Here is a 21,875-nt window from a genome sequence, read left to right as displayed (position 1 = left end):
TTCAACAAAATGTTAAGTTTATTAGACTTTTTATAGGTCCAAACGAGCGAGTTAAACTCGGCCTAAAATGAAAATCTTTATAAATTGAGAGTTGACCAACACTTTGAATTCATTAAACATACGAATTAACTTAGAACCAATAGAAATAATTCTTGACATCAAATATTTGACTCGATTTGAACAAAATAATTGACATCAAATATTTCTCAAGATTGTTACTTTTGGGAATGCGTGTCTGCGACATAGAACTTAGACGCAGAGGAAAAGAAAAGTCAATGATAAATTATCTCCAAAAAATAAAACAACAAAAAAAATCCTTCTTTCTCTCTTGTCTGTTTCTCTCTCTAGCAATTGAGGGGTCCGTAGGGATAAGGAGAAAAGGGTTTTCTCATTTTCTTCTCTCTCTCGCTCTCTCTTTCAGCTCTTTTGATGCTCATCAGAGAGCGCAAAGTCTCTTCTTCTTAACACCCTTCTACCGCCGACTGCCCCTCCTCCGACCGTTCCGCCGGCCGGTGAAGGTGAGAGAAGAAGATTCTTTGGGTATATACTCTTTTACTGTAGTTTCTTATTTTCTCTTTTTTCTTTTGGGGTTGTATAAATATATAAATAGGAATTTTACTTGAGAGAAAGAGGGGCTTCTCTAGCAATGGATTCGAATTCTTCTTCTCTATCATCACCACCACCGGCGGCTGCTGATGTAGCAGCTGGGGCTCAGAACGGTGTCGTTCTTGTCCAGAAGGAGAAGGATAAGGAGGCGGCTGCAGCTCCTGCCGCTGCTTATTTGTCAATGGTGGACCCTTTTTTGGTTGAGGCCCTGCAAAATCCTCGTCATCGTCTAACTAGTGAGTGTTTTTATATTTCCCGTAATTTTTTATGAAGGTTAGGGTTGATTTTTTAATGTCTTTCGTTTATGTAGCTGGGGATTTGCCGGAATCATTTGATTGTCGTGTCAATTGAGTTGAATTTAGGGTTTTGATGGTTTGGGGGTTTTTGTTTTTCAGAATTGTGATAGATCTGCGAGGTCGAATTTTGGGAATCTGTGTTTTTATTCGTCTTCATTTTAGCTAATTGTGAATTTAGGGATTTTATGGGGTTAGGTTTGCTGTAGATCTGTTCTCCAATTTGCATAAGTCAGCGTAAGTTAATTAACTGATTCATATGAGAGATCAAATTTGGAGCATTATCTTACACTAGCAGAAGAATTCTAGTTATTAACATGCGAGAGCAGTCTGTTACAATGGTGGACTTGGAATTTGGGTTTTCTTTACTTGTTTATTGTTACGCTGGACTATTGGTATGAAACTTGGTCTAATGAGTTTAGTGAACGGGCTAAGAATGGTGAATCTATTGAAGTAGAAGACTAAGTTTTTCAAGGATTTGATACAACAGTAAAGTAATGCAAGAATGATGGGAGATTGTTCTAAACATTGTTGCTCTTCGGTTTTGGAATTTCGTCCAACAAGTTGGTAGTTCCTCGTGTTCATTGCAATGCAGACTTGATGGTTGGGAAAGCAAACATAAGGAAGATCGCATTGTGTTGAGTATAAGTAGTTGCCTTGGTCCACTACACAGGTACATGGTACGAAACCATTTTAGAACACCTTGTGTGCCTGATGAACAGAACATATTTCCGTTTAAATGGTTGAAATCCTTGAGGTGTGCAACATTATCATGTGCAAAAGTTGTTGGCTAGGAATTTGTGGCAGTAGATGCAAGTTTTGTTTCATTTGGTACTTAATATACATGGTAAGTGAGCCCTTCAAGAGGAAGTGGAACCGAAATGGAGAAGTATAAGATGGTTTATGTATTATAGTTTCTGTGTATCATGTGCTTTAGTTAGATAGACAAATTTGCAATAATGGAGTGAAAGCCAGACATGCTTGTTCCACTCGGATGGGGTGGCCTTATATATTAAAGTTGCTTTTCAAGTGGTATGTTGGCTGTTTAAAGTTTCTCTTCAAGGGGTAAAGGTTCTGAAAAGTTAGTTGATCTCAAGGGTAGGTGCTGAGAGGTGCATCCTGTGACCTTAATGCTGACAGGCAAGGTAACAATGGAATTTTGTGGCCTAATATGCCAAAGCGAATTGCGCAAGGCTAGAGTGGCACATGCCTTCAGAAAGATCTGTTACTTTATTTTATCTTTTTTTTTTCCCAATTTTAGTTGACTATGTGTTTGGGTTGCATTAAACTACAGGCTGTAAGTGCACCAGTTGCTATTGCACTTTGCAGCATTTCTATGCATCTTTCTCCTCTCTTTGTGCTACATGCCCTACCTTTTTGGTTTCTCTCTCCTCCATTTCCTCCTCTCTTCTCTGGCATCGAACTGCACTCTTCCCCTTTTTGTTCTTAAATTCTTGGTGCCCCTTGCTTGAAATAATTGCCTTCTTGTTTTAGGTCTTGGATCTTGGGGCTGTTTGGTTTGGCTGTTGGCCTTCGGTTAATTCAATCATTTCAGGGTTGAAATGTTTTTCTCCGCTGTTGAGAATTGTGGCTGAACTGCTGCTCTAATCTGGAAAATAAGTGCATGCCAGAATTGCTTCTCTTATGGTGCAAAATACTCGCTGTTTATGCTTCCCTTTACTGCTTGACTTTCAATCAGATTCTTTTTCTGGAAGCTTGATATTCGTAAAGGATAAGCTTTCCTGGCAAATATTACCTCTGCTTTTCTGTAGTTTTGAACAAATTGTAGGAATTAAATGATCTTTCTTTGCACACAAAGGTATAAAACAGGTGTCAAAAAACAGAGCTTGACAAATAATTCAAATAGGACATTGATATTAATCATGTATTATGTGGTGGACATTTCTTTTAGTTCACATGGATGGACAGTTTTTAGGAGTATTTAGACTACATTCAAAGGATTTTAAGCATAAGTTGTTACCACAGAGGAAGGCAATCCTGTAAATTTACACATGGAGGAAAGATACTTCATGTTTATAGTTCTCTCACATTGTATGATTCACTAATCTTGGAAGGTCAATTGTGACATTATTTTTCATCGAGATATCTCAAACTTTTGGATTACCATGATACAGACAATTTGACTTTTATTTTGTCAAACAAGACGTGCATGACTGGAAAGTTGCTTTAGCATTGATGCTCTTAACATATGCAGTATTCTGTGCTTTGAGATAAAAAGACATTTATGGGCCTTAGATGTCTTATATTGATTTTCTGTGTTCTAAAAGTAGAGTAACCATGTCCTTTTATCATGCTTCTAGATTAGTTGTTATTGCAACTGACTTGCAGAGTTGGGAGAAATTTAGAGAAAAATGTTGTCCAAGTCAGGTGAAACACTCGAGTTTTGCATCAGAATGTAGTTCCCAAATGGTTATAAAACTATAAGCTCGATTGTGCAATTGATAGACATTTTGACGTCTAAATTGAAACTTGCTAAGATTGCTCCATTTTTCTCATCTCACTCAATGTCATTTGTGTTCTTATTAGTATTCCTTAAATTCAATCTTTTATAATTGACATGATATGCTAGAACTATAATCAATGTAATAATGAAACTTGCTTTAGTGTTCGGAAGTTACTGTAATAGTGGAAATAGGATTTTGCTTTTCTTTCTGAGTGAACTTTCTTATTTTTTTAATATGTGACAGTTCTGCGGATGGAGCTCGATATACAGAAGTTCTTGCAGAATGGTGATTTGCAGCAGTTTGAGTTCCAGCATTTCCCCACTTCCTACCTACGTCTTGCAGCACATAGAGTTGCTCAACACTATGGTCTGCTGACTATGGTGAAGGATAATCTTGTGGATGGTCAGGGAACAAGAATTTTGGTCAGGAAACAAGCAGAGAGCAAGTTTCCTGCTGTATGTCTGTCAGATGTCCCAGCTAAACTGTCAGAGAATGATAAAAATGAACAGATTAAAATAGTCATCAGGTCAAGGCCTACCAAAGCATCTTCAAATGACAGTGGTGAATTTGGTTTAAAGCGCAGTCCTGTTAGAACTGTGGAGGAGAGAAAGGAGGAGTATGACAGGGCACGTGCTCGTATCTTCAGTAGTCAAAGTAGTTCTGAGTCAGATGACATCTTAACTCAAGTTTCTTCTGATGGGAAGAATTTATGTTTGGGTGTGGAGGATAATGAAAATTTGAAAAACTCAGTTGCTGATTTTGAGAAGAGCTTTATTAGCAGGGAATACAGTGCATCTTCGAGGGTGGCAATTTTTAGGGACAGGGAGAAGGATCGTACTGATCCTGATTATGATCGAAGTTACGAGAGGTATGTGTTAGGAATTTGGTCATATCATATCTTTATGGATGGCTATGGTATATAAATTTTTACTTGTCCTTTTTGTATGAGTGCATGAATGCATTGCTTCATGTATGTACTTGCAATTTTTCATTCACTCTGTGTCTGTAACCCCTTTTTTTGGGTTCTGTTTCACAAAAATGATGTGCATTTAAGTTCTTTGTTTGTTTACCAATATTATTTTCTTAGGTAGGTCAATGGGATGAGTAACCTTTGGTTATGGATTGAGTTACATCTTGATTGGATTTGCTTATTGTTGGAATTGACAACTGCTTGACGGTGGGGTTGTCATTAGTGGGAGTCATTGCATGTCTAAATTCTGCATTGTGTTGAAATTCAGTTTTAAGTTTTTGACCCATGCAATTGAATAGGTTTAGGGTAGTCTTCACGACTCTCTGTTAACATTGGAGAATTATTACTCATCTTTGGTTTGCAACAGTAATGTTCTTGAGATTTATTTTATATCTTTTTGACCAGATATCCCATTGACATGTATTTGCTACTAAATGGAATTTTCAGCTCTGCTTTGTATATCTGCTCTATGATGTCACTCAACTAGTTTCTATAAGAAGGCTTAGCAAGCTCGTTAGTAGTATCTCCACTAAATTGTGCCTTGTATTGTCTATGTTAATTAGTTAATTAGTTATAACTGTTTCTGTGAGGAACCTATTGAGTCATTTGTGGCTGAGGTGACTGGCACTAGTAATGATGACGAGGGAAAGTTGATTTTTTTCGTTTATTTTTTTATTTTTCCTCAGTTGTTTGACATTACAAGTTAATATTCTTTGTTTGATACTGCAATTTGAAGGCTGCTGATGTTTGTCTCTAACGGAATCAACTTGGCCTAAACTGATGTAGGTATGTTAAGAATGTTCCTATGAATCAAAGCTTTACCTTGTCGCCGTATGTCCAGAAGTTCCAACACCCATATGTGCAGTATGATTCTGCTTTCCCTCAGTTAGGTCAGATGCCTGGGACCCAAGCTCCTCTCAGCTACACGAATCCAGTTATGAGCCCTTTCTGTGCCATGGGATTGAATCAAACATCAAGGGATGCTGTATACATGCAGTGGCCTTCCCAGTCGATGATGTATGCTCAATCATATGATCAATTTAGGCATGCTGTTTTTCAGGTAGGCATCGGTCTCTTTTTCCTTGACCTTTTCCATAACAAGCATCATACTATTGCTCTCAGAAGAGCTGAAATCCATTGCACTATGGGCATGACAAATAATTTTCAGTTAGAATTGAAGCTTTCTAACTCAGAAGTTTTAGCAAGCTTCTTAAGTAGCAGCATGGTGAATGACAAGATTGGGGATATTAGGCAGAAATGTTGTTTATTCGTACTACAATCATATATTGTCATATGTAATTTATACTACAGTCATATATTTGTCCGATTTGCTGACTTCTGTGCCATAAGCAATAACCCTTTCTCATGCATAATCATGTGTGCACACTAAACTGGGGCTGATCAGGAAAAGCAGTAGAGAATGAAAATTTAATGAACGTTGTCAATTACTCCAAATTTCTCCAGAATCAGTGACATTTCTGAAATCTTTTACTGTTCTGATCTCTAGCATAATGCTAATTTTATTACGCCGAAATGAAATAATAGTTTGTTATATTTTCTACAAGTCTCTGAGGTATACTTTAGGAGATTCATATACGGTCTATATCAAATTGTATCAAGTTACGGTTCTCTTATATTTATTCAAGCTCCAGCCATGGTTGGAATTGAGTGAAACTAAAGATTTTCTTCTCTTAAGCATTCTATTTTATGTGGTTACTTTTTGAACGAGTCCTTGTACAAAATCTGAATGGTTTTAAATTAGACATGCCTTTGGGTTTGCATGTGATATTACATTTTCAGTAGACTGAAAAGATATAAATACCGTTAAGGCTTGCTGATTTTTTGCCATATATATGCCTCGGAATTGTTAAGTTAATGTCCATGTTCAATTTCATTATTGCATACAAGAAACTTATTCACCCCTCCTTTTTGTACTTCTTGCAGGCCCCCTTTTGTCAGCAGCCTCTGAGTTTTGACTACTCGCAGAACTATTAATACTAGAAAAGCTTAGATGGAGAATATCTGCATTTGCTCTTCCCATCATTTAGGTTACCTATGAAAGACTGTTAAACCTTTGTATTTTGGATTAGTAACCTTTGTTTTCAATTTTCGGTGCTAGTATAAGGACATCAAATATTAGTGGGTACCTGCTATTGTTGTTTGTAGTCGAACTCTATAAATACTCTCTTGCTTGCTCACATCCATTCTCTGGATTTTCTCTTTGCTTCATTTGTATGTTTTGGCCATGGAGTTCAATCCTGCCTTCACAAGACGCTACTGAGGAATGAAACTAGAAAATCATAAAATGAGAAAATTGTTAATACTCTAATTGATTACAAACCAAATTCTGATAGCAGTTGTGGTATTTCCCAGTTCTCAAGGTCCTTTGAATCTTAGACCCTAAGTCGTCTTATAATAAGCAAAACAAGACATGGCATTGCTGTTGAACTCTCTGGACGAATGATGATATTCGGTTAGTTCTGACCGGTGATTGATGCCTTTATTCTAACAAATAAAGTGCTTCATGAGATGCAACGGGCACCAGTTGGTTTTTATGAACAGCTCAGGCCAATTTCTAGATTTTTGTCATCCGTAAAGTAAACTGCAGGCACATGGATCTTGGGGAAGAAAATGGTGGGCTGTCTAATGTTTCATCTTCTATTAGCAAGCCAACAGTGCATGTCTCGGTATTCCTGTAACTGTGCCAGCTATGCGGTGTATATTTATGCTATGTATTGTGAGCAACCAAGTGATGATCTGTTTGGCTGATGATATATAATCCTTCTACTAATTTGTTTAGTGGATGATACAAAGTGCTCCTTAAAGTAATATATAATCTATATAGTAAAACAAAGCTTTGCATTGCTGTGGATGGAAAGTTTAGATCATCATCTGGGTCTGAACTCTGAACTGTCAAAAATGAATGTAGCCCTTCAATGAAGATCCACTTTTGAATTTAGTTTTCTGAAGTTTGAATATTAAAAATATTTATTTCAAAGGGCTATCGAAACAAAAGTAGATCGGATCTGTTTGGATAATTAATAGACCTTTGGTCATGCCGGTCTTGTAGGCGGGTGGCACGTCTTTGTTTAAGTTCTGAGTGCTATAACATGCTTTAAAAATATATATATACCAAGGTCCATCCATTTAGCTTGTCTCATTTTCTTAGCCTAATCACGAGATTTTATCCAACAAATCCAGGGCAGGGCCAGTTAGACCTGAGAAAGTAGTAAATGCAATATATATCATATTCAGCTAGTTTGTATTCATTTTAGTATTTGCCTTGTTAAATTCAGACACTTGATCCCCATGCATTTAGAAACTTACCCGAGTTAATCACTTCTCTACCTCTCTCATTCAAGATCAAGAGAAAACACACACAATCATGCATAAAAAGAAACTTGCTTGATTTGATTTTACTCTCAAAATACTTGAATCCTCTCTTAAAAGAGTGCTTATTGACCATCAGCCAGACAAACTTCGGTAATGATATATAGGCCGTGCAAATGTTACTTATACCAAGTTTTCTTTTCTTTTCTTTTTTTCATTCTTTATTTTGTATGAAATGGGGGATACAGGGCCGAACAGGCATTAAAAAAAAAAATCGTTCAGATCGATTTTGTGCAAAATGCACAAGATGTAATTTTGTATATACACGGTGTAACTTACTTTCAATAACGTGTAAATATAGAACAAAATTTTGTGACTCCACACATGATTTGAAAGATGATGTATAAAATGCAATATATTTTTTACCAAATCTTGGCTAGGCCTGTCAACGGTCCGGGTCTAGACCCGGACCCGGATCGGATCCGTGAAATTATTGCGAGTACGGGTAGGGATTTAATTCCGTTACCCGGACCCGGATCCGGATCCGTTTTGTCAAACAAAAAAACGGATCGGATACGTAATATAGTATTCCGACCCGTATTAGACCCGGATCCGGATATAAATGGATTAATAATTTAAAAAATATATATTTATCAATATAATTTGATTAGGGTGATGTTTTTGAGTAAAGTCAATTTGATTTCTTTTCTTATTTGGTTTTTTTTGTGTATTAGTTAGAAATTAGTTTACAAATATATTTTTTTTTATTTTTATTAAAAATTGTAAGTTTTGATAAATTTTTTCGGGTAGATCCGACCCGAACCAAAGACCCGTCGGATCCGGATCCGGAACATAGAATAGAAGACCCGTTGGATAAACGGGTCGGTGTGTTATGCCGGGTTCGGGTCTAAAATAATGAATTTCAACCCAGACCCGGCCCGTTGACAAACCTAATCTTGGCCATTCAACTGCAACCGTTCCTGCCCTCCTCCATGAAATGGGACTCCTCCACCATGATGAATCCATTGTACAATACAGTACACTCCTGGAAAACTTTCATGACACATGCAATGAGTCAGAAATCGCACTCGCACAATAAGTACACAGAATCTGTGTGATTTTTGAATTATCTTTTGCCTTTGGAGAGGTTTACTGTTGACAATAACAAGAAATCCATTAAGACGTCCTACCACCAGCGTCAAACCAATACAAAAACTGTCTTTCAAAACCTTATCAACATCGAGTCAGCTTCAACATTAAGTCAGCTTGTGATATCCCATCGTACATCGAAAAAGTAAAATGCTATAGACCAATACTTAAAATAGAATCTAGGTACTCAAATTCAACTTGAGATATTCATTTTGGGCTAACAAGGATGGAAGCCAAATAGTTGGATTTAACCGTTAGGATTTGATCCTTCCTGTCTTGATCTTGCAGGTTCGGAACGTGACATTATGGTATTATTTAGCTATTGAGACTTTGCTCGTGTCTTGAACTTGCGGATGAGTGGAGAAACTAAATGTTGTGTAGAGCTACGACCTAAGAATGGTAAATGTGATACTCCATCCCATATTAGGCAAGTAAAGTGCTATAAATTAATATTTAAGTAAAATTTTGGACGTATAAATATCTGATCACATTTTGAGCCTGCAGGCCGGAGGCCCGAGGCCCGAGGCATGACATAGTTACTATAGACGATCATGTGTCAAAATACCCTAAAAATTGAACTTGTATGCCTAAACCTTTCGGTATTAAACTCTATAACCTTTCTAGTATGTGTAAACATTTTTAGGGATACTATATGAAGATAACTTTTTTTTAATTATCTTTTTTTTAGCAAGGACCGGTGGAATTTAAAAAGCGGAGAGGTGGAATTTTCTTTTTTCTTCTCTATAATAAATTCATGTATGTGATGATCTCCGCTATGCATCAATGGAGTTGGGGATGATGGATCAAGAACTTTACGAATTGACAATTGTAATTGCACTATACATTGTGTGGACTAATACGATAAGATTAAACACTAAAACAACACATGATAATAAACTAAGTGTGGATGCGAAGACAACATAAATAGATATTAAGACAATCAACATGTAGAAACACAATTTTCTGCTTATAAACTCATATAATGTTCGTATATCAATTTCTATATTTGTTTTGTAGTGTCTACTCTTTTTGTGTAATTCATACATTATATGCACTGGCAGACGCTAGGGGTAGAAAGGGCAGCCGCCCCCAAGATTTTAAGAATTCTTAAATATCCTGACTTTTCATTTTTATCCTTATAAAAATTAGACTTAGGCCTCGATAATTCAATTTAGTACTTAAATTTAATGGATTCAAATCTTAATATGTTCAGACACATTTGATAACCAAAAATTGAATATCTGAATGAATTAAGCGCACTGAATTTCTTAGACAAAACTTACTCCCAAAAATAAGTGATAAGTTATTCACTTATCACTGAATGTGATACACACTCAAATATATTTGATTTAATACTTAATAATTCAATAACTTACTGGATTCATATTTCAGATTTCAATTTTCAAATTTCAGTCTTATCAAACGTACTCTTAATCCTCCCTCCATCCATCCCTCGCCCGAGATTTTAGGAATCCATTTTATATCCCTTTGACATGATCTAATTTTTCACTTGTATCCTTGAAAATATTAAACTTTACAACAATGTCAGAGTTCCCCCCTAAATATACCCACTTACATGTCTTGCCCCCCAAAATGTAAACTTCTCGTTCCGCCGGTGATTATGTGTTGTATAGTTAATATATTATATGATGCAAATAACACTGAGAAACCCAACTGCGACAAGCATCCAGAAGAACACCCGTTAAATTATGTGGTTTAACTCTTCCACTGGCATCAGACTTCTAAAACATAACATAAAAATCTGCTCCAACAACTTGTGACAAACAAAAAAACTCCCCGAACCTATTATATTTATCTAGTCCGGGGGGGACAGATAAAGATCCTTGCACTGAATATGTCTCAGAAGGTGATGGTGGGAGATTTTCATTCATTTTCCTGAGGAGATTTTCCAGTGAAATTTGAAGTCTTCTCTTGCAAATATTAATTAATTTTGCGTGATGTTTAAAAAATTCTGTATGCATCATGCACGTTACTTTGCTTATGGCATTGTACAGAAATGGAATATCTGGTGCCTAATTATGCATAGTTTGGTCGATCAAATTTGTCTGGATTTTATTTCCAAGTGGTCCAAATAAATTGCATGCATCTGTACTTTTGTCTGGTCTCTAGATGGAGTATCCGATAGTTGAGAAAGTCTATTCAAGCTCTACCGCATATACTAGTTTTGAGACTTGAAACTCACACACGAGTGAGCTTAAATTGCCTGCACTTCTGAGAGTTTTTCTGGTGTTTAAACCTCAATGCTACCTATGTTGGTGAACACAAAAATCAGATGTATGTAAGAAGCTATGCAAGATGAGTTGGAGCAGCTACGATTTTGGTTGTATTTATTATATTATTGATGTACAACTATGTCTTATTAAATTTGTGTATACTAATTTTATTCTGAAAAGCTTTTGTATGCTAAATAATGTAAGAAGTACAACGATGAAAGTACAACTTTACCTGCCTTAAACCCACACACGATGAACAATTGAGATCTGACAGTTGCTAGAAACAATTAGTGGTGGTAATTCTGCCAAAAGCTGGGAAATTTTTGAAAAGGGATAATATTAGAAACCTCCCATGAAGTTTGGTCTAATATCACTGAGCAATTCTAAGATTTTAAAAATATCACTTATCTCCCCTAATAAGTGTAATCAAATTTTATTAACCCTCACTTCATACATAATTCACATATCAAATAAATGGAGATCAAAAAAATTTAAAAAAAGGTCATTTTTTTTCTCTTTTCCCCTTCTTCAATATTCTCTCTTACTCATTTTTTGGATGACTATGCGATTTTTTATTTGTAAATTGTATTAAATTGAATTTTGTTTATCATTTACTTTTTGTGATTGTGATTGAATGGGGTGTGATTTCTGTATTTATTTTGAGTTAATTTTTATATGATTAGTATAATTAAAAGGTTATTGAAAGGTTTGAACCACGTGTTAAGAAGTTGAAAAAAAATATATAATGTTCAAAAGAAATTGATTTTGAGCATATAGAGTTAAATTGGTGCTAGTGTATATCTTCACAAATATCTTTTTTATTTTCTAAATTTATATTTTTATGGACTATAACTTTATGATGTAGTGGTACTAATAGAGTGTTTTTTTAGACGATGGTTTTTCTTGGAGTAAACAAAATATCTTAGAAGCATTTTTATTTAGCAAAATGAGCAAAAGGGTAGTTTAGGATTTTTTTTTTTTAATTTTGTTACACAAATAACAAAAGTAAAAGAGATAAGTGATATTTTTAAAACTTTAGAGGTGCTAGGTGATATTAAGAGAAACCTCATGGAAGGTTTCTGTTATGGCTATATATATATATATATATATATATAATTTGAGTCTTTACATTTTCTGTATTAATTTCTGTATTGTCATGTGTAATTCGAAGGCTTGAATGTTCAGGCAATTAAATTTTTTATTCAACATTTTTCAATATAGAAGGATTATGAACCCCCATCTATGCTGGGGTAGCTGTTGCTGTGGGTTATATGATATCTTGTAGGTTTCCTGCATGTGCTTTGTCAACTCCCCGTCCAAACAATCTTTTATGTGTCCGTTCCATGTGCTCAGGTTGATGTTTTGTGAACATGAATTCTACTAAAGGTGGCAAAACACCGATCGTACAGACTGTGGAAAGCCAGGAAAAAGTCGTTCCTATTCTGAATTTGAACATTCCCGGAAGAAACAAATTATTAGTGTGATTGGATAGAGTATTATATGAAATATTATTTGAAATAATTACTGTAACACTTTTTGTGATGTGATGTATATGAGATAACAAAATAGTTGAAAATATAAAAATGTGGATTGAAAAATATGTTTATGATGTAAGCGAAATATTACGTTGAATAATTTAGTGATCCAATGATATCTGCACTCAGAAATTTACTTGGGATCATTGTCCACATTGCTACTCAAATTTATACAACTTAGTATGCTTGGAAGAAACAGAATGCAAAAACCCTGCCTGCAGTAACAAATCTTGGATTTTGGCAAGGCAAAATAGGTTCAAGTTAAAGAAAAATTGGTGCTTGACGCAAGTTTAATGGGATTAGGAAATTTGGTGTTTGATGAGATAGACAAAAGTTATTAGTTGTGGGATTAGTTTTTACCAAACGGTTTGGCTAATGGGAGCCCAATTGGCACTCGTTAGGAGAGGGGTTTCAATTGTTAATTTTTTTTTGAAAATTTTAATTAATTTGAAGAAGTGTCTAAATGCAAGGGTGCAATAATTGTGATTATGCGTGTTTTCATGATAAGTTAGATGTAGTTTAAGTGTGTTAATGAGAGCTTCACATAAAAAAAGTCCTTCAACTAGATACTCTACTTGTATGGCATGGAGTTTTCCTCAATTGATGATATTACTAATTACAACTAACATAAGTGTTGGTTTGTGAGAGATTGATAGTTCCTTTATTGCTATATGTCATTTAGATTGCTATTTTTTAGAGTTTTTGTAATATATATATATATATATATATATATATATATATATATATATATATATATATATATATATATATATATATATACTGTAACGATTTAATATATATGACGTAAAAGAGTGAATGAAAAATATGTTCGCGATAAACGTAGAAACGTTTTGCAGGAAAAATGGCAATCTAAAGTGATATAATCTAGGGAATAATTGATCTGTTTTGGAGGAAGGGACTAGGGAGGGACAAAGTGATTAGTTTCGTTAAAAAAAGATTTTGGGCGCGGTCGCCCCCTTTTATGTCCGCCATTGCTTCCTTTATCACATTCTTGACAATCAGTTGCTGTACTTTTCTTGACAATTTTAGATATCCATTCCCAAAAAAAAAAAAAAAAAAATTGAAGAATTTGATTAACGATTATTCCCTCACTTGAAGTCAAGTCAGTAGCAATGTGGGAAATATCCAGTGAATTTCTGCCTCGAAATTTGATCAGAAATTTAGCCCCATCAAAGTTGAAAAACACACACACACACACATACACACTGACTGAAAGGGTCCCTTAAGGTCCAGCGAGGTCATGAATTGAAAAACCAGACCCGTGAGATTTGAGGTATTCCAAAGTCAAGCAATGGACGAAAAGATGATAGCAAAAGGCATTCACAGCTAATGGCAACTCAGAACTCGTAACCAAGGTACATTATTTTAACTTCTCCTCTCAGCTCAGCTTGCAATTTATCAAAGAAAGTTGAGCTTAACTTCAGGTTTTGTTTAAAGAATTCTTCTGTTCTTTACAAATTAAACAAGCCGCGAAAAAAGAAAAAGAAAAAGAAAAATGGCCCTTAAGATGCCTCCAATGAAGGTTCTTAAAATTGGAATATATTGCAGAAACAATATATGAACAGATACTGTATCCTGAATGTCCTACATATTAGCAAGCACCAAAAGAAACTGCAGAAAACATTACTCCTTTGATCAACATCGTACAAGTGAAAGACTAGGAAGCAAAATTGTTAAACACTTGATGCATGTGTCAACATAGTGCTGCAGATTCAGTCACACTGAAATGAAGAAACGATACGAGCAGCAAAGAAAAAAAGAAAAACTCTTGGGTGCAATAACACGAATACCTATAATCCAACCTGATGAATTTTAAAAGCTCAAATAGGACTAAAAATGGATTAAACTGACTAGAATCATAACCCCACGCAGGCAACAGATTGCAAATGATAATCAAATTAGATTTAAGATTTAGAGATTTCGGTAGATGAAATGAGGGATTACCACTCTAATGTCCATAAGCTAGACGTTGATTTTCAGTTCTCAAATCCTGATGAGCTGTCAAAAGTAGTCAGAACTGCATAAAGATAATGTACACTACTACAGTGTCAAGATGACAGTTCAATGAAAGAATTGGCGGAGTCTGTTATGAGATTGGCAACTTCATGAGGAAAGCTTGCCCCCAGTACTGATAACTTGAACTTTTAGTTTTCAAATCGACCAACAGAAAAACATCTGGTAAAAAGCACCTTTGACTCTATACATGCGTCATCTATGCCAATCTTTTTGAGGTCAATAATCTCTCAATATGATAAGAACAAGGTTCATCATTGATGATTGTCAAATATATGTGTCTACGGATGCATTGCTAATCGATTTTACGCTTCTTATATTGTCACTTTTCATCTCGCAGCTCTTCTTCTTCGATTTAAATTCCATATCCAATTGCTCAATAAACAGAAAGGGAAATTCAAGATCCAAAGAACCAAGAATGTAGAAGCATCAGTTTGCTTAATCTAGTCTGGACGTGTATGAGATATTTCAGAAATAATGACATCTCTGAAGTCATGAAAAAGAGGTAGAGATGGAAGGAATCTACTAATATATTGGACAAACAACCTCTTTCCAAGCATAAAACAAAGAATCCAGTACCAGATCAGAATATAAATCTCTTGCCACATAAACACAAAAACACACACACACAGACATATATTTAAAGCTCAAGCTATTAGCAAAATTTGTGTGGAGTAAAAGCACCAGATAAAGAAATAAAAACTTATTCAGTATTGTTGAGTTACAAGATGAACAAGGAGAAGAGATTTTCTGATTAACACAAACAGGTTGATTACAAGCCGAGATGTGTATGTAAGTGAAGATAATGCAAAATTTAGTTACCTTACAAAACTAAGAGCCTTAAATTCTGAATTCTCTGTACCAGTTAAAAACAGAATATTGATGCAGTTGACTAAAGAAAACAGCTATTAAGGAAATGATGTTATTCTTTGTATGTGAAGTAAAGAGTATTTATAGAAAACATGGCCTATATTGCAATTAAGGAAACATGTTAATAACATTAGAATTGTTATTCTTTGCTAAAAGATTCCCCAGTTACAGGGTTTAAAAGTCAGCTATCAAACCACACAATTTACAGCAAGCAGGACTCATCTCTACAAGATACAAAACTAGAAAACAAGATATATAAGTTCCTAATGGTGGAGATTCTGGACATTGCCAAAACTGCAATACCATATTTAATATCCATGGATTTGATCTGAGTCTAAGATAACTAGAGGACATATCTACGCCATGCTTGTTTTCCAACATCATTCTTTGCTGCCCTTACAGGCTACCATGAACTTCAGCAAATCCTCTAAGAAAGCCACATAGAGCTGATTACATTATTGCCGCCCAGAGTGACATCATGGTCATTATCCGTCACTAGAAGCAGAATGGATAAAATAGAGACACCATCAATAACTGGCTTGTCTGCCACCAGAAGTAGAATTGGAGATGACAAAATGCTATCCGCAACTTAATTACACTTGCAGGAGTTCATGGAATTGAACTAAAAGACTCCAGAACTGATACTATGCACTGATCCCCTAACCATTAACGCCAAATGCAACGATGACCTCCCTGAAGACAACACCAAAATCTAAACAAAGCATCCACAAGTCCATGATGAACCCAATACCATGAACAACTAGAAACAGCACAATGAAAGGTAAATTGCTAAATTAGAAACTAAAAAGTTACTCCAAATACAATTTTTCACAGGACTAAGAACCCAAATTGATGATCGACAATACACAAAGAAAAGTCAGCAGTTACCCCAAATTCAATCATCCCCAGTTGGAAACAAGGTGAGAACTTTCCTCCCATTCGCACTAGCAGCCGTAGCTGATTCCAAATCCTCCACGTAAGATGGCATTACGGGAGTATTACTATGCACTGGTGTCCCCATCCTCTGAACCTGCTGCTGTGATTGCCTGGGCAAAAATCGATGCTCAAACTGCCCATTAGGCGGGGATGTACCGAAATCCCTAAACTGCTGCTGTAGCTGTGGGTGAGGATGGTGGTGCCCCACCACTGTTGCCATCTGATGATGATGCTGCATTGTCATAGGCACAAAAGGCAAGAAATGGTCCGAATTCGGCCTGCCTGGATGCAGAAAGTGTGGTGGAACAGGCGTACTCGCAAACAAATCTGGTTCGCTTCCAGCTGCAGCCATTGAAGCATTACCATTCACACCACCACCATTGCCGCCACCACTCGAAATACTCTGCATTCTTTTCAAATACAGCCTATACTTCTGCAGATGGCTGGCGACATTTTCGCGTGTTAGCCCATCTACACTCATCAACTGCATTATAGTTTTGGGGACAGCATTCTTGATCCCCAAGTGGGCCACAGCATCCACAAATCTTTTGTGAAGCTGTGGCGTCCACACGAGCCGGGGCCGCTTCAGGGTCCTAGCTGGCTCCTCGCCTCCTGAACCCGCCCCTGCTCCTCCACTCCCTCCGCCAGTCCCACCCAGCTCAGAGGAGTCAAACTCCGCAGATGAGTTGGGCTGAGAGGAGGGAGTATTCTGACCTTGGGACGGCGCCGGAGGAGGCGGCGGCGGCGGCGGCGGATTCTGCTGATGGTGGTGGTGGTGATGCGGGCTGTTGGGATTTCGAATATCGAAATATACAGCTAGATCAGGGGTGATTAGGGTTTGGGACAAAGGCGTCAGCTCTTCTGGAGAAGGGAGTTCTTCCTCCCATTTAGCAAACCAATTTGAGTCATCCTCCCTCATATTTTTCTTTTCTTTTTCTTCCTTTTCTCCACCGAAAAAAAGATCCTCTTTTTGGGATGGTTAATTTATTCGATACAGGGAAAAAATTTTGTGGGTTCGGAGTATCGTCCAAATTGGAACACTCAAAAATCAAGAAAAGGAGATTATTAATGATGATGATGATGAGGATGATGAAAAATGATTACTACTAAAACTTTAGTACTGTGAAGGGGGAGCTAAAAGGAGTGTAGAAAATTGGGAAGGACGGTAGAAGTTTTGGAAACTTCTCAAATTTTCTTATTTCTTGTACCTCTCCCTCTAGGAAACAAAAGATTGAGTTTTGGAAGAGAGAGAGAGAGAGAGGGGAGGAAGAGGGGAAGAAGAAAGTGCAAGATTTTGATGAGGATCCAGGGGTGGTTAATTGGTGTTTTTGTCTTGGGGAAGAGAAAGGGGAGGCTGGGGAGGGGGGGGGGGGGTGTGTGGTTTATGGGGAGGGGTGTTCGAGGTGGATCTTGTTTTCTTCTTTTCAGCTATTATTAGGAGTACTGTTTGCTGATGCTTTTGTTATGGATTTTTATGAGAGTTGGGACTTGGAAGAGCTGTTTTCTTTCCTCTTGTTTTTATTTTTCCGGGATTTGGGGGTCTTTTTATTCCCTTTAATCTTTTAGTCTTTGATAGACAGCTACATAGTTCCATAGTTCAGAGTGTTGGAAGAAAAAAAGATTTTTGTTTTTGTTTTGTAGTAAATTTTACAGTTGTTTATATGTATCTGCATCTCTGTATCTATTATACATGGGAGTTGGGACACAATTGTAGATACACTGATACAGTGTGGAGAGGTGGGAAGTAATGTTTGGGGCGTGCGGTACACGCGCTGCATCCATTGGACTGTAGCAATCAATCAGGTGGCAGCTGAGTTGATTTGTAGGAATTAAGGAAGTCAAGGTCTCAAAAGATCTTTGGATCTTAAAAAGGACAACTGGCGATTGCTTCCTTGCGTTTGCCATGGGCGCGTGGGTTACACGCACATGAAAACAGGAGTGGATGATTTGGGATTTTTTTTTTTTTTTTTTTTTTTGGTTTTTTTGGGTTTTTCTGGCTAGGAGTTTTGTGGGTTTTGGTCCAAAATCAAAGATGAGGTTTTTGTTAGGGGGCAGGAATGTAATGTGATTGGGATCTGGGAAAAGGAAAGAAATAAAGATAAGAGAGTGATTGAGCAAAAATAATAATAATAATAGCAAAGTTAGGCCACTTTTTTGTGGGAATTCTTTTGTAGGTAGTTTGTTGTTGAAGTGGGAATCAAATGAGTTTTAAATGAAGGAGGTGTTTGGTTGTGGGGTTCGTGTGAAAGATAAAGTGATTAGTTTATTTGTGTGGATAGAGTTTTCTCTGATTAAGAGAGAATATTTTTGGGTGCTCGATGTGGGTTTTGGTGGGGTTGTTTTGGTTGTCATGATAAAACCATCACCCCATTGGGATATTTAGGATTGACTTTGATTTCAAGATTCCTCACTATTGCTTGTGATTTTAGGTTAGTAGGCATCAGCAATCACACTAAATGACATGTGTGCAAATAATATCCAAATACAAAAGAAAGGAATCTCAAGTACTTTTCCAAACTTAAGCTTAAGGTGAACTCTTTTTGAATAAAAGAAAATTTTTGGTTTGGATTGTTACTTTAGGAGTTTTTGTCGAAACATATACTATAACGATTCAATGTATATGAAATAAAAAAATAATTTAAAAATATATTCACGAAAAACGTAAAAATTTTTCTACGAAAAATTACAATCCAAACAAGACGTTGAATTTGCAACTTATTTGTGACTTTTATCATCTCAATTTTTTGTTTCTTCTTTTGGGATTCATTCATAAAGTCAAGAGATAATTTAAGAAAAAAAAACTAGTTTTGAGTATTGTAATCTCTCTAAAAATATAAGAAGTTTTAGTGGATAACTAAATGATAGTCTATGTCTAGTTACATTATCTGTACAGTTTCTTTCTCTAAAAATCTTTTCTCTCCCTTTTTTCTAGAACTCTTCCAGCCAAGATCTTCTTTATCTCTTCCATGAGAGAAAGACCAAATCTGGTCTTTTCCCATGGGAGGAAGTACTATTTTTAATTTTTAATTTTTTTTATTTGAATAAATTCTCTCTTAAGATTTTCTAATGAGAGATTTTTCTCTTCTAAGATCTCCTAATAAGAGTTTCTTCTCTTCTAAATTGTTTTAGTGAGAGTTTTATTCTCTTCTAGGTTTTTCCTAGTGAAAGTTTTTTATATTTTTATCTTTATGAAATTGAGATTTTGTAGATCTAGCATCTAATTTCTCAGATCTGCAATTTCTTTATTATTATCATATCTAAATTTCTCTTTGGACTTGAACCAGTTTTAATCAGATCTGATTGTCAGCAGACATGCATTGATGTATTAGATTACAGTGGTTCATCTGGATGGAAAATATATAGAAGCATCAATGTTATTTTTATTTGTATTGTTTTCTTAGATCTGTTATATCTATTAATTTCAAATCAATATGTATCTGTGTCATGTTTGTTTGATGTATAGTGTAGATTTATTTGAATGAAATAATCTTTTCTATTAAAAAAAACTAAATGATAGTCTTAATAATGCCTTTAGCAATATCTAGACTCGAAAAGGACATCAAAAGTTTTCTCAAGGAAACATGAAGTCGTACAGAATTGGCAGTACTTTTTGTGCTTCCTTTGATTGGTCAATTGGAAATTGAATTTTATTTACCAAATTGGTCAGTATTTCTTTTCAAATTCGTTAAAAAGGTGGATGGCTGGAGTGAGAAGGCAAAGTAGGAAAAGAAAGGAGAACGATACTAATCAACACTGGCGGACATAAAATATTAATGGCACACAACTTCCTCATTGTTCACGATGCTCTTTAATTTTTTGATATATGTCATGATAACAATGTCTCTAATTTTTATTTTTATTACCATAAGAAAAAGTGTTAGTAAATTCACTGAAGAATATAAGTATTTTTATTTAATTCACACAATCAAAGAGTCAAAGAGAGTGTCATTAACATTTTTCGATGCGAAAGAGAAAGACATAAATAGATTTGTGATAGATTTGTTTTCTTCAGTATAAGTAGTGTCGAGTTCCTCAAAAAGAGTTGTCTTGCGCTTCTAGGTATTCTCTATCTATTCACCTATGTCAGTTTCTGGTATAAAGTACCTTTCTGTTTACAGTCATTCAAGATTTTTGAGGGAGTATGGCGGGGTTATTTCAACACCATAGCATCTGGTACTCAAACATTGGCTTGAGGCATTTTTTTACCTTTCTTACCTTGAAAAAACTGAGACACCTTATGTTCTTGAACCGATAACCATCTTTTGACTAACCTAACATCCTCTATCCCTTGGGATCGACAAATGGTAGTACAGGAATATTCACCTGTTATCCATCGACTGCGCCTTTCAGCCTAATCTTAGGCCTTGACTCATCCTCCGTAGATAAACCTTGTGTAGGAACCCTTAGGTTTTCGGGGGCATTGGATTCTCATCAATGTTTACAACACTCAAGCCAATATTCTTGCTTCCGCTTCATCCACCGTTGCTCCCGTGGAGGTTTCTCTTTAAGATGGAATGCTCCCCTACTAATGTATTTTGAATCCAGAACTTCTCACTTATACTCCCTCTTCTTAAATCACCCAACTTATTCCTCCTCCCTCCCCACTAGCTTGACAGATTTTTTGGCAATCACTAAAACTTATTAATGTTTCACATGTAATCGAACACATAGCTATGTTTAAATACATAGTACATACATAAATATATACATGTGTGTGTGTGAATTTGATGGCCCAGATTAGGCTAACCCGATTTGTCGTACATTGACATTGCCGAGACACTTGATCCTTTAAATTACGCATGGTTCTGGAAAAATTAGCAAAGTAAATAGATGGCGTTTTATGGAACAACCAGTGGATCCAAATAATAGCCCAATCTTGACCCTGTCAAGTTTTAAAGATGGTCAACTAAAGCCCATTTTACTTTAGAATTGTCCATCGTATATTCAATATAGAGTTTTTATTTTTCATGTTACAAACTACATAGTAAAGAAAAATTCTATGTTATCAAATACGATTCTCTCAAGTTGTATCTCTCATTAAAGATAATAATTTAAATTTAAAATATTTAACACTATTTAATCTAAGGGTTAATAATACTTTTGGATGATGAATTTTACTCGTTGTATGATACTTAAAAGATATTATAGAATCTCCCCATAATAAAATGCAACTACTGAACATTTTTACAAATTAGAAAACCATTAGTATGAGAGTTAAAACCTTGAAACTAAATCAATGATAAAAGTCTGTAAATTTTAAACTACAACACATTAAAATGTGATTCTCGAACATTTTATCAACTCGATTGGGCGAAGTTTGATTAATTGATTTGTTGTTCCATTTTGCCTAGATGAGACACAAAAATAGCAATGGAAAAACTGAAATTGTAGAAAATAAATCCACTCCAAATACAAAGAAATAAATCTTGGAAGATAAAACTTCTTTTTATTTT

General features: G+C 35.7%; 2 protein-coding genes across 2 annotated transcripts; one reads left to right on the top strand and one right to left on the bottom strand.

The window, feature by feature from the left end:
• Positions 1-334: 334 nt before the first annotated feature.
• LOC113695183 (uncharacterized) lies at positions 335-6,532 on the top strand. Its single transcript, XM_027214187.2, has 5 exons — positions 335-518; positions 611-842; positions 3,608-4,232; positions 5,121-5,394; positions 6,279-6,532. Exons 2-5 carry the CDS (start codon positions 647-649, stop codon positions 6,327-6,329), a joined length of 1,146 nt encoding a protein of 381 aa, XP_027069988.1. The 5' UTR covers positions 335-518; positions 611-646; the 3' UTR covers positions 6,330-6,532.
• Positions 6,533-15,594: 9,062 nt separating this feature from the next.
• Positions 15,595-17,804, bottom strand: LOC113697528 (transcription factor MYBC1-like). Its single transcript, XM_027217190.2, has 2 exons — positions 16,375-17,804; positions 15,595-16,179 (listed from the first exon to the last, which is right to left on the bottom strand). Exon 1 carries the CDS (start codon positions 17,339-17,341, stop codon positions 16,382-16,384), a length of 960 nt encoding a protein of 319 aa, XP_027072991.1. The 5' UTR covers positions 17,342-17,804; the 3' UTR covers positions 15,595-16,179; positions 16,375-16,381.
• Between the last annotated feature and the right edge of the window lie 4,071 nt (positions 17,805-21,875).

This window comes from Coffea arabica, chromosome 6e (genome assembly GCF_036785885.1).
Source record: "Coffea arabica cultivar ET-39 chromosome 6e, Coffea Arabica ET-39 HiFi, whole genome shotgun sequence".
Lineage (NCBI taxonomy): Eukaryota > Viridiplantae > Streptophyta > Magnoliopsida > Gentianales > Rubiaceae > Coffea > Coffea arabica.
Note: the sequence above shows the minus strand (reverse complement) of the source record. Positions and strands in the feature narration are given on the sequence as shown.

What these genes read in the sequence shown, in the direction of transcription:
- LOC113695183 (XM_027214187.2), top strand. Translation starts at nt 647, where the DNA reads ATGGATTCGAATTCTTCTTCTCTATCATCACCACCACCGGCGGCTGCT. An exon ending in TCCTCGTCATCGTCTAACTA is followed by an intron (nt 843 to 3,607) that starts GTGAGTGTTTTT and finishes AATATGTGACAG; the next exon opens with TTCTGCGGATGGAGCTCGAT. An exon ending in TATGATCGAAGTTACGAGAG is followed by an intron (nt 4,233 to 5,120) that starts GTATGTGTTAGG and finishes AAACTGATGTAG; the next exon opens with GTATGTTAAGAATGTTCCTA.
- LOC113697528 (XM_027217190.2), bottom strand. Translation starts at nt 17,341, where the DNA reads ATGAGGGAGGATGACTCAAATTGGTTTGCTAAATGGGAGGAAGAACTC.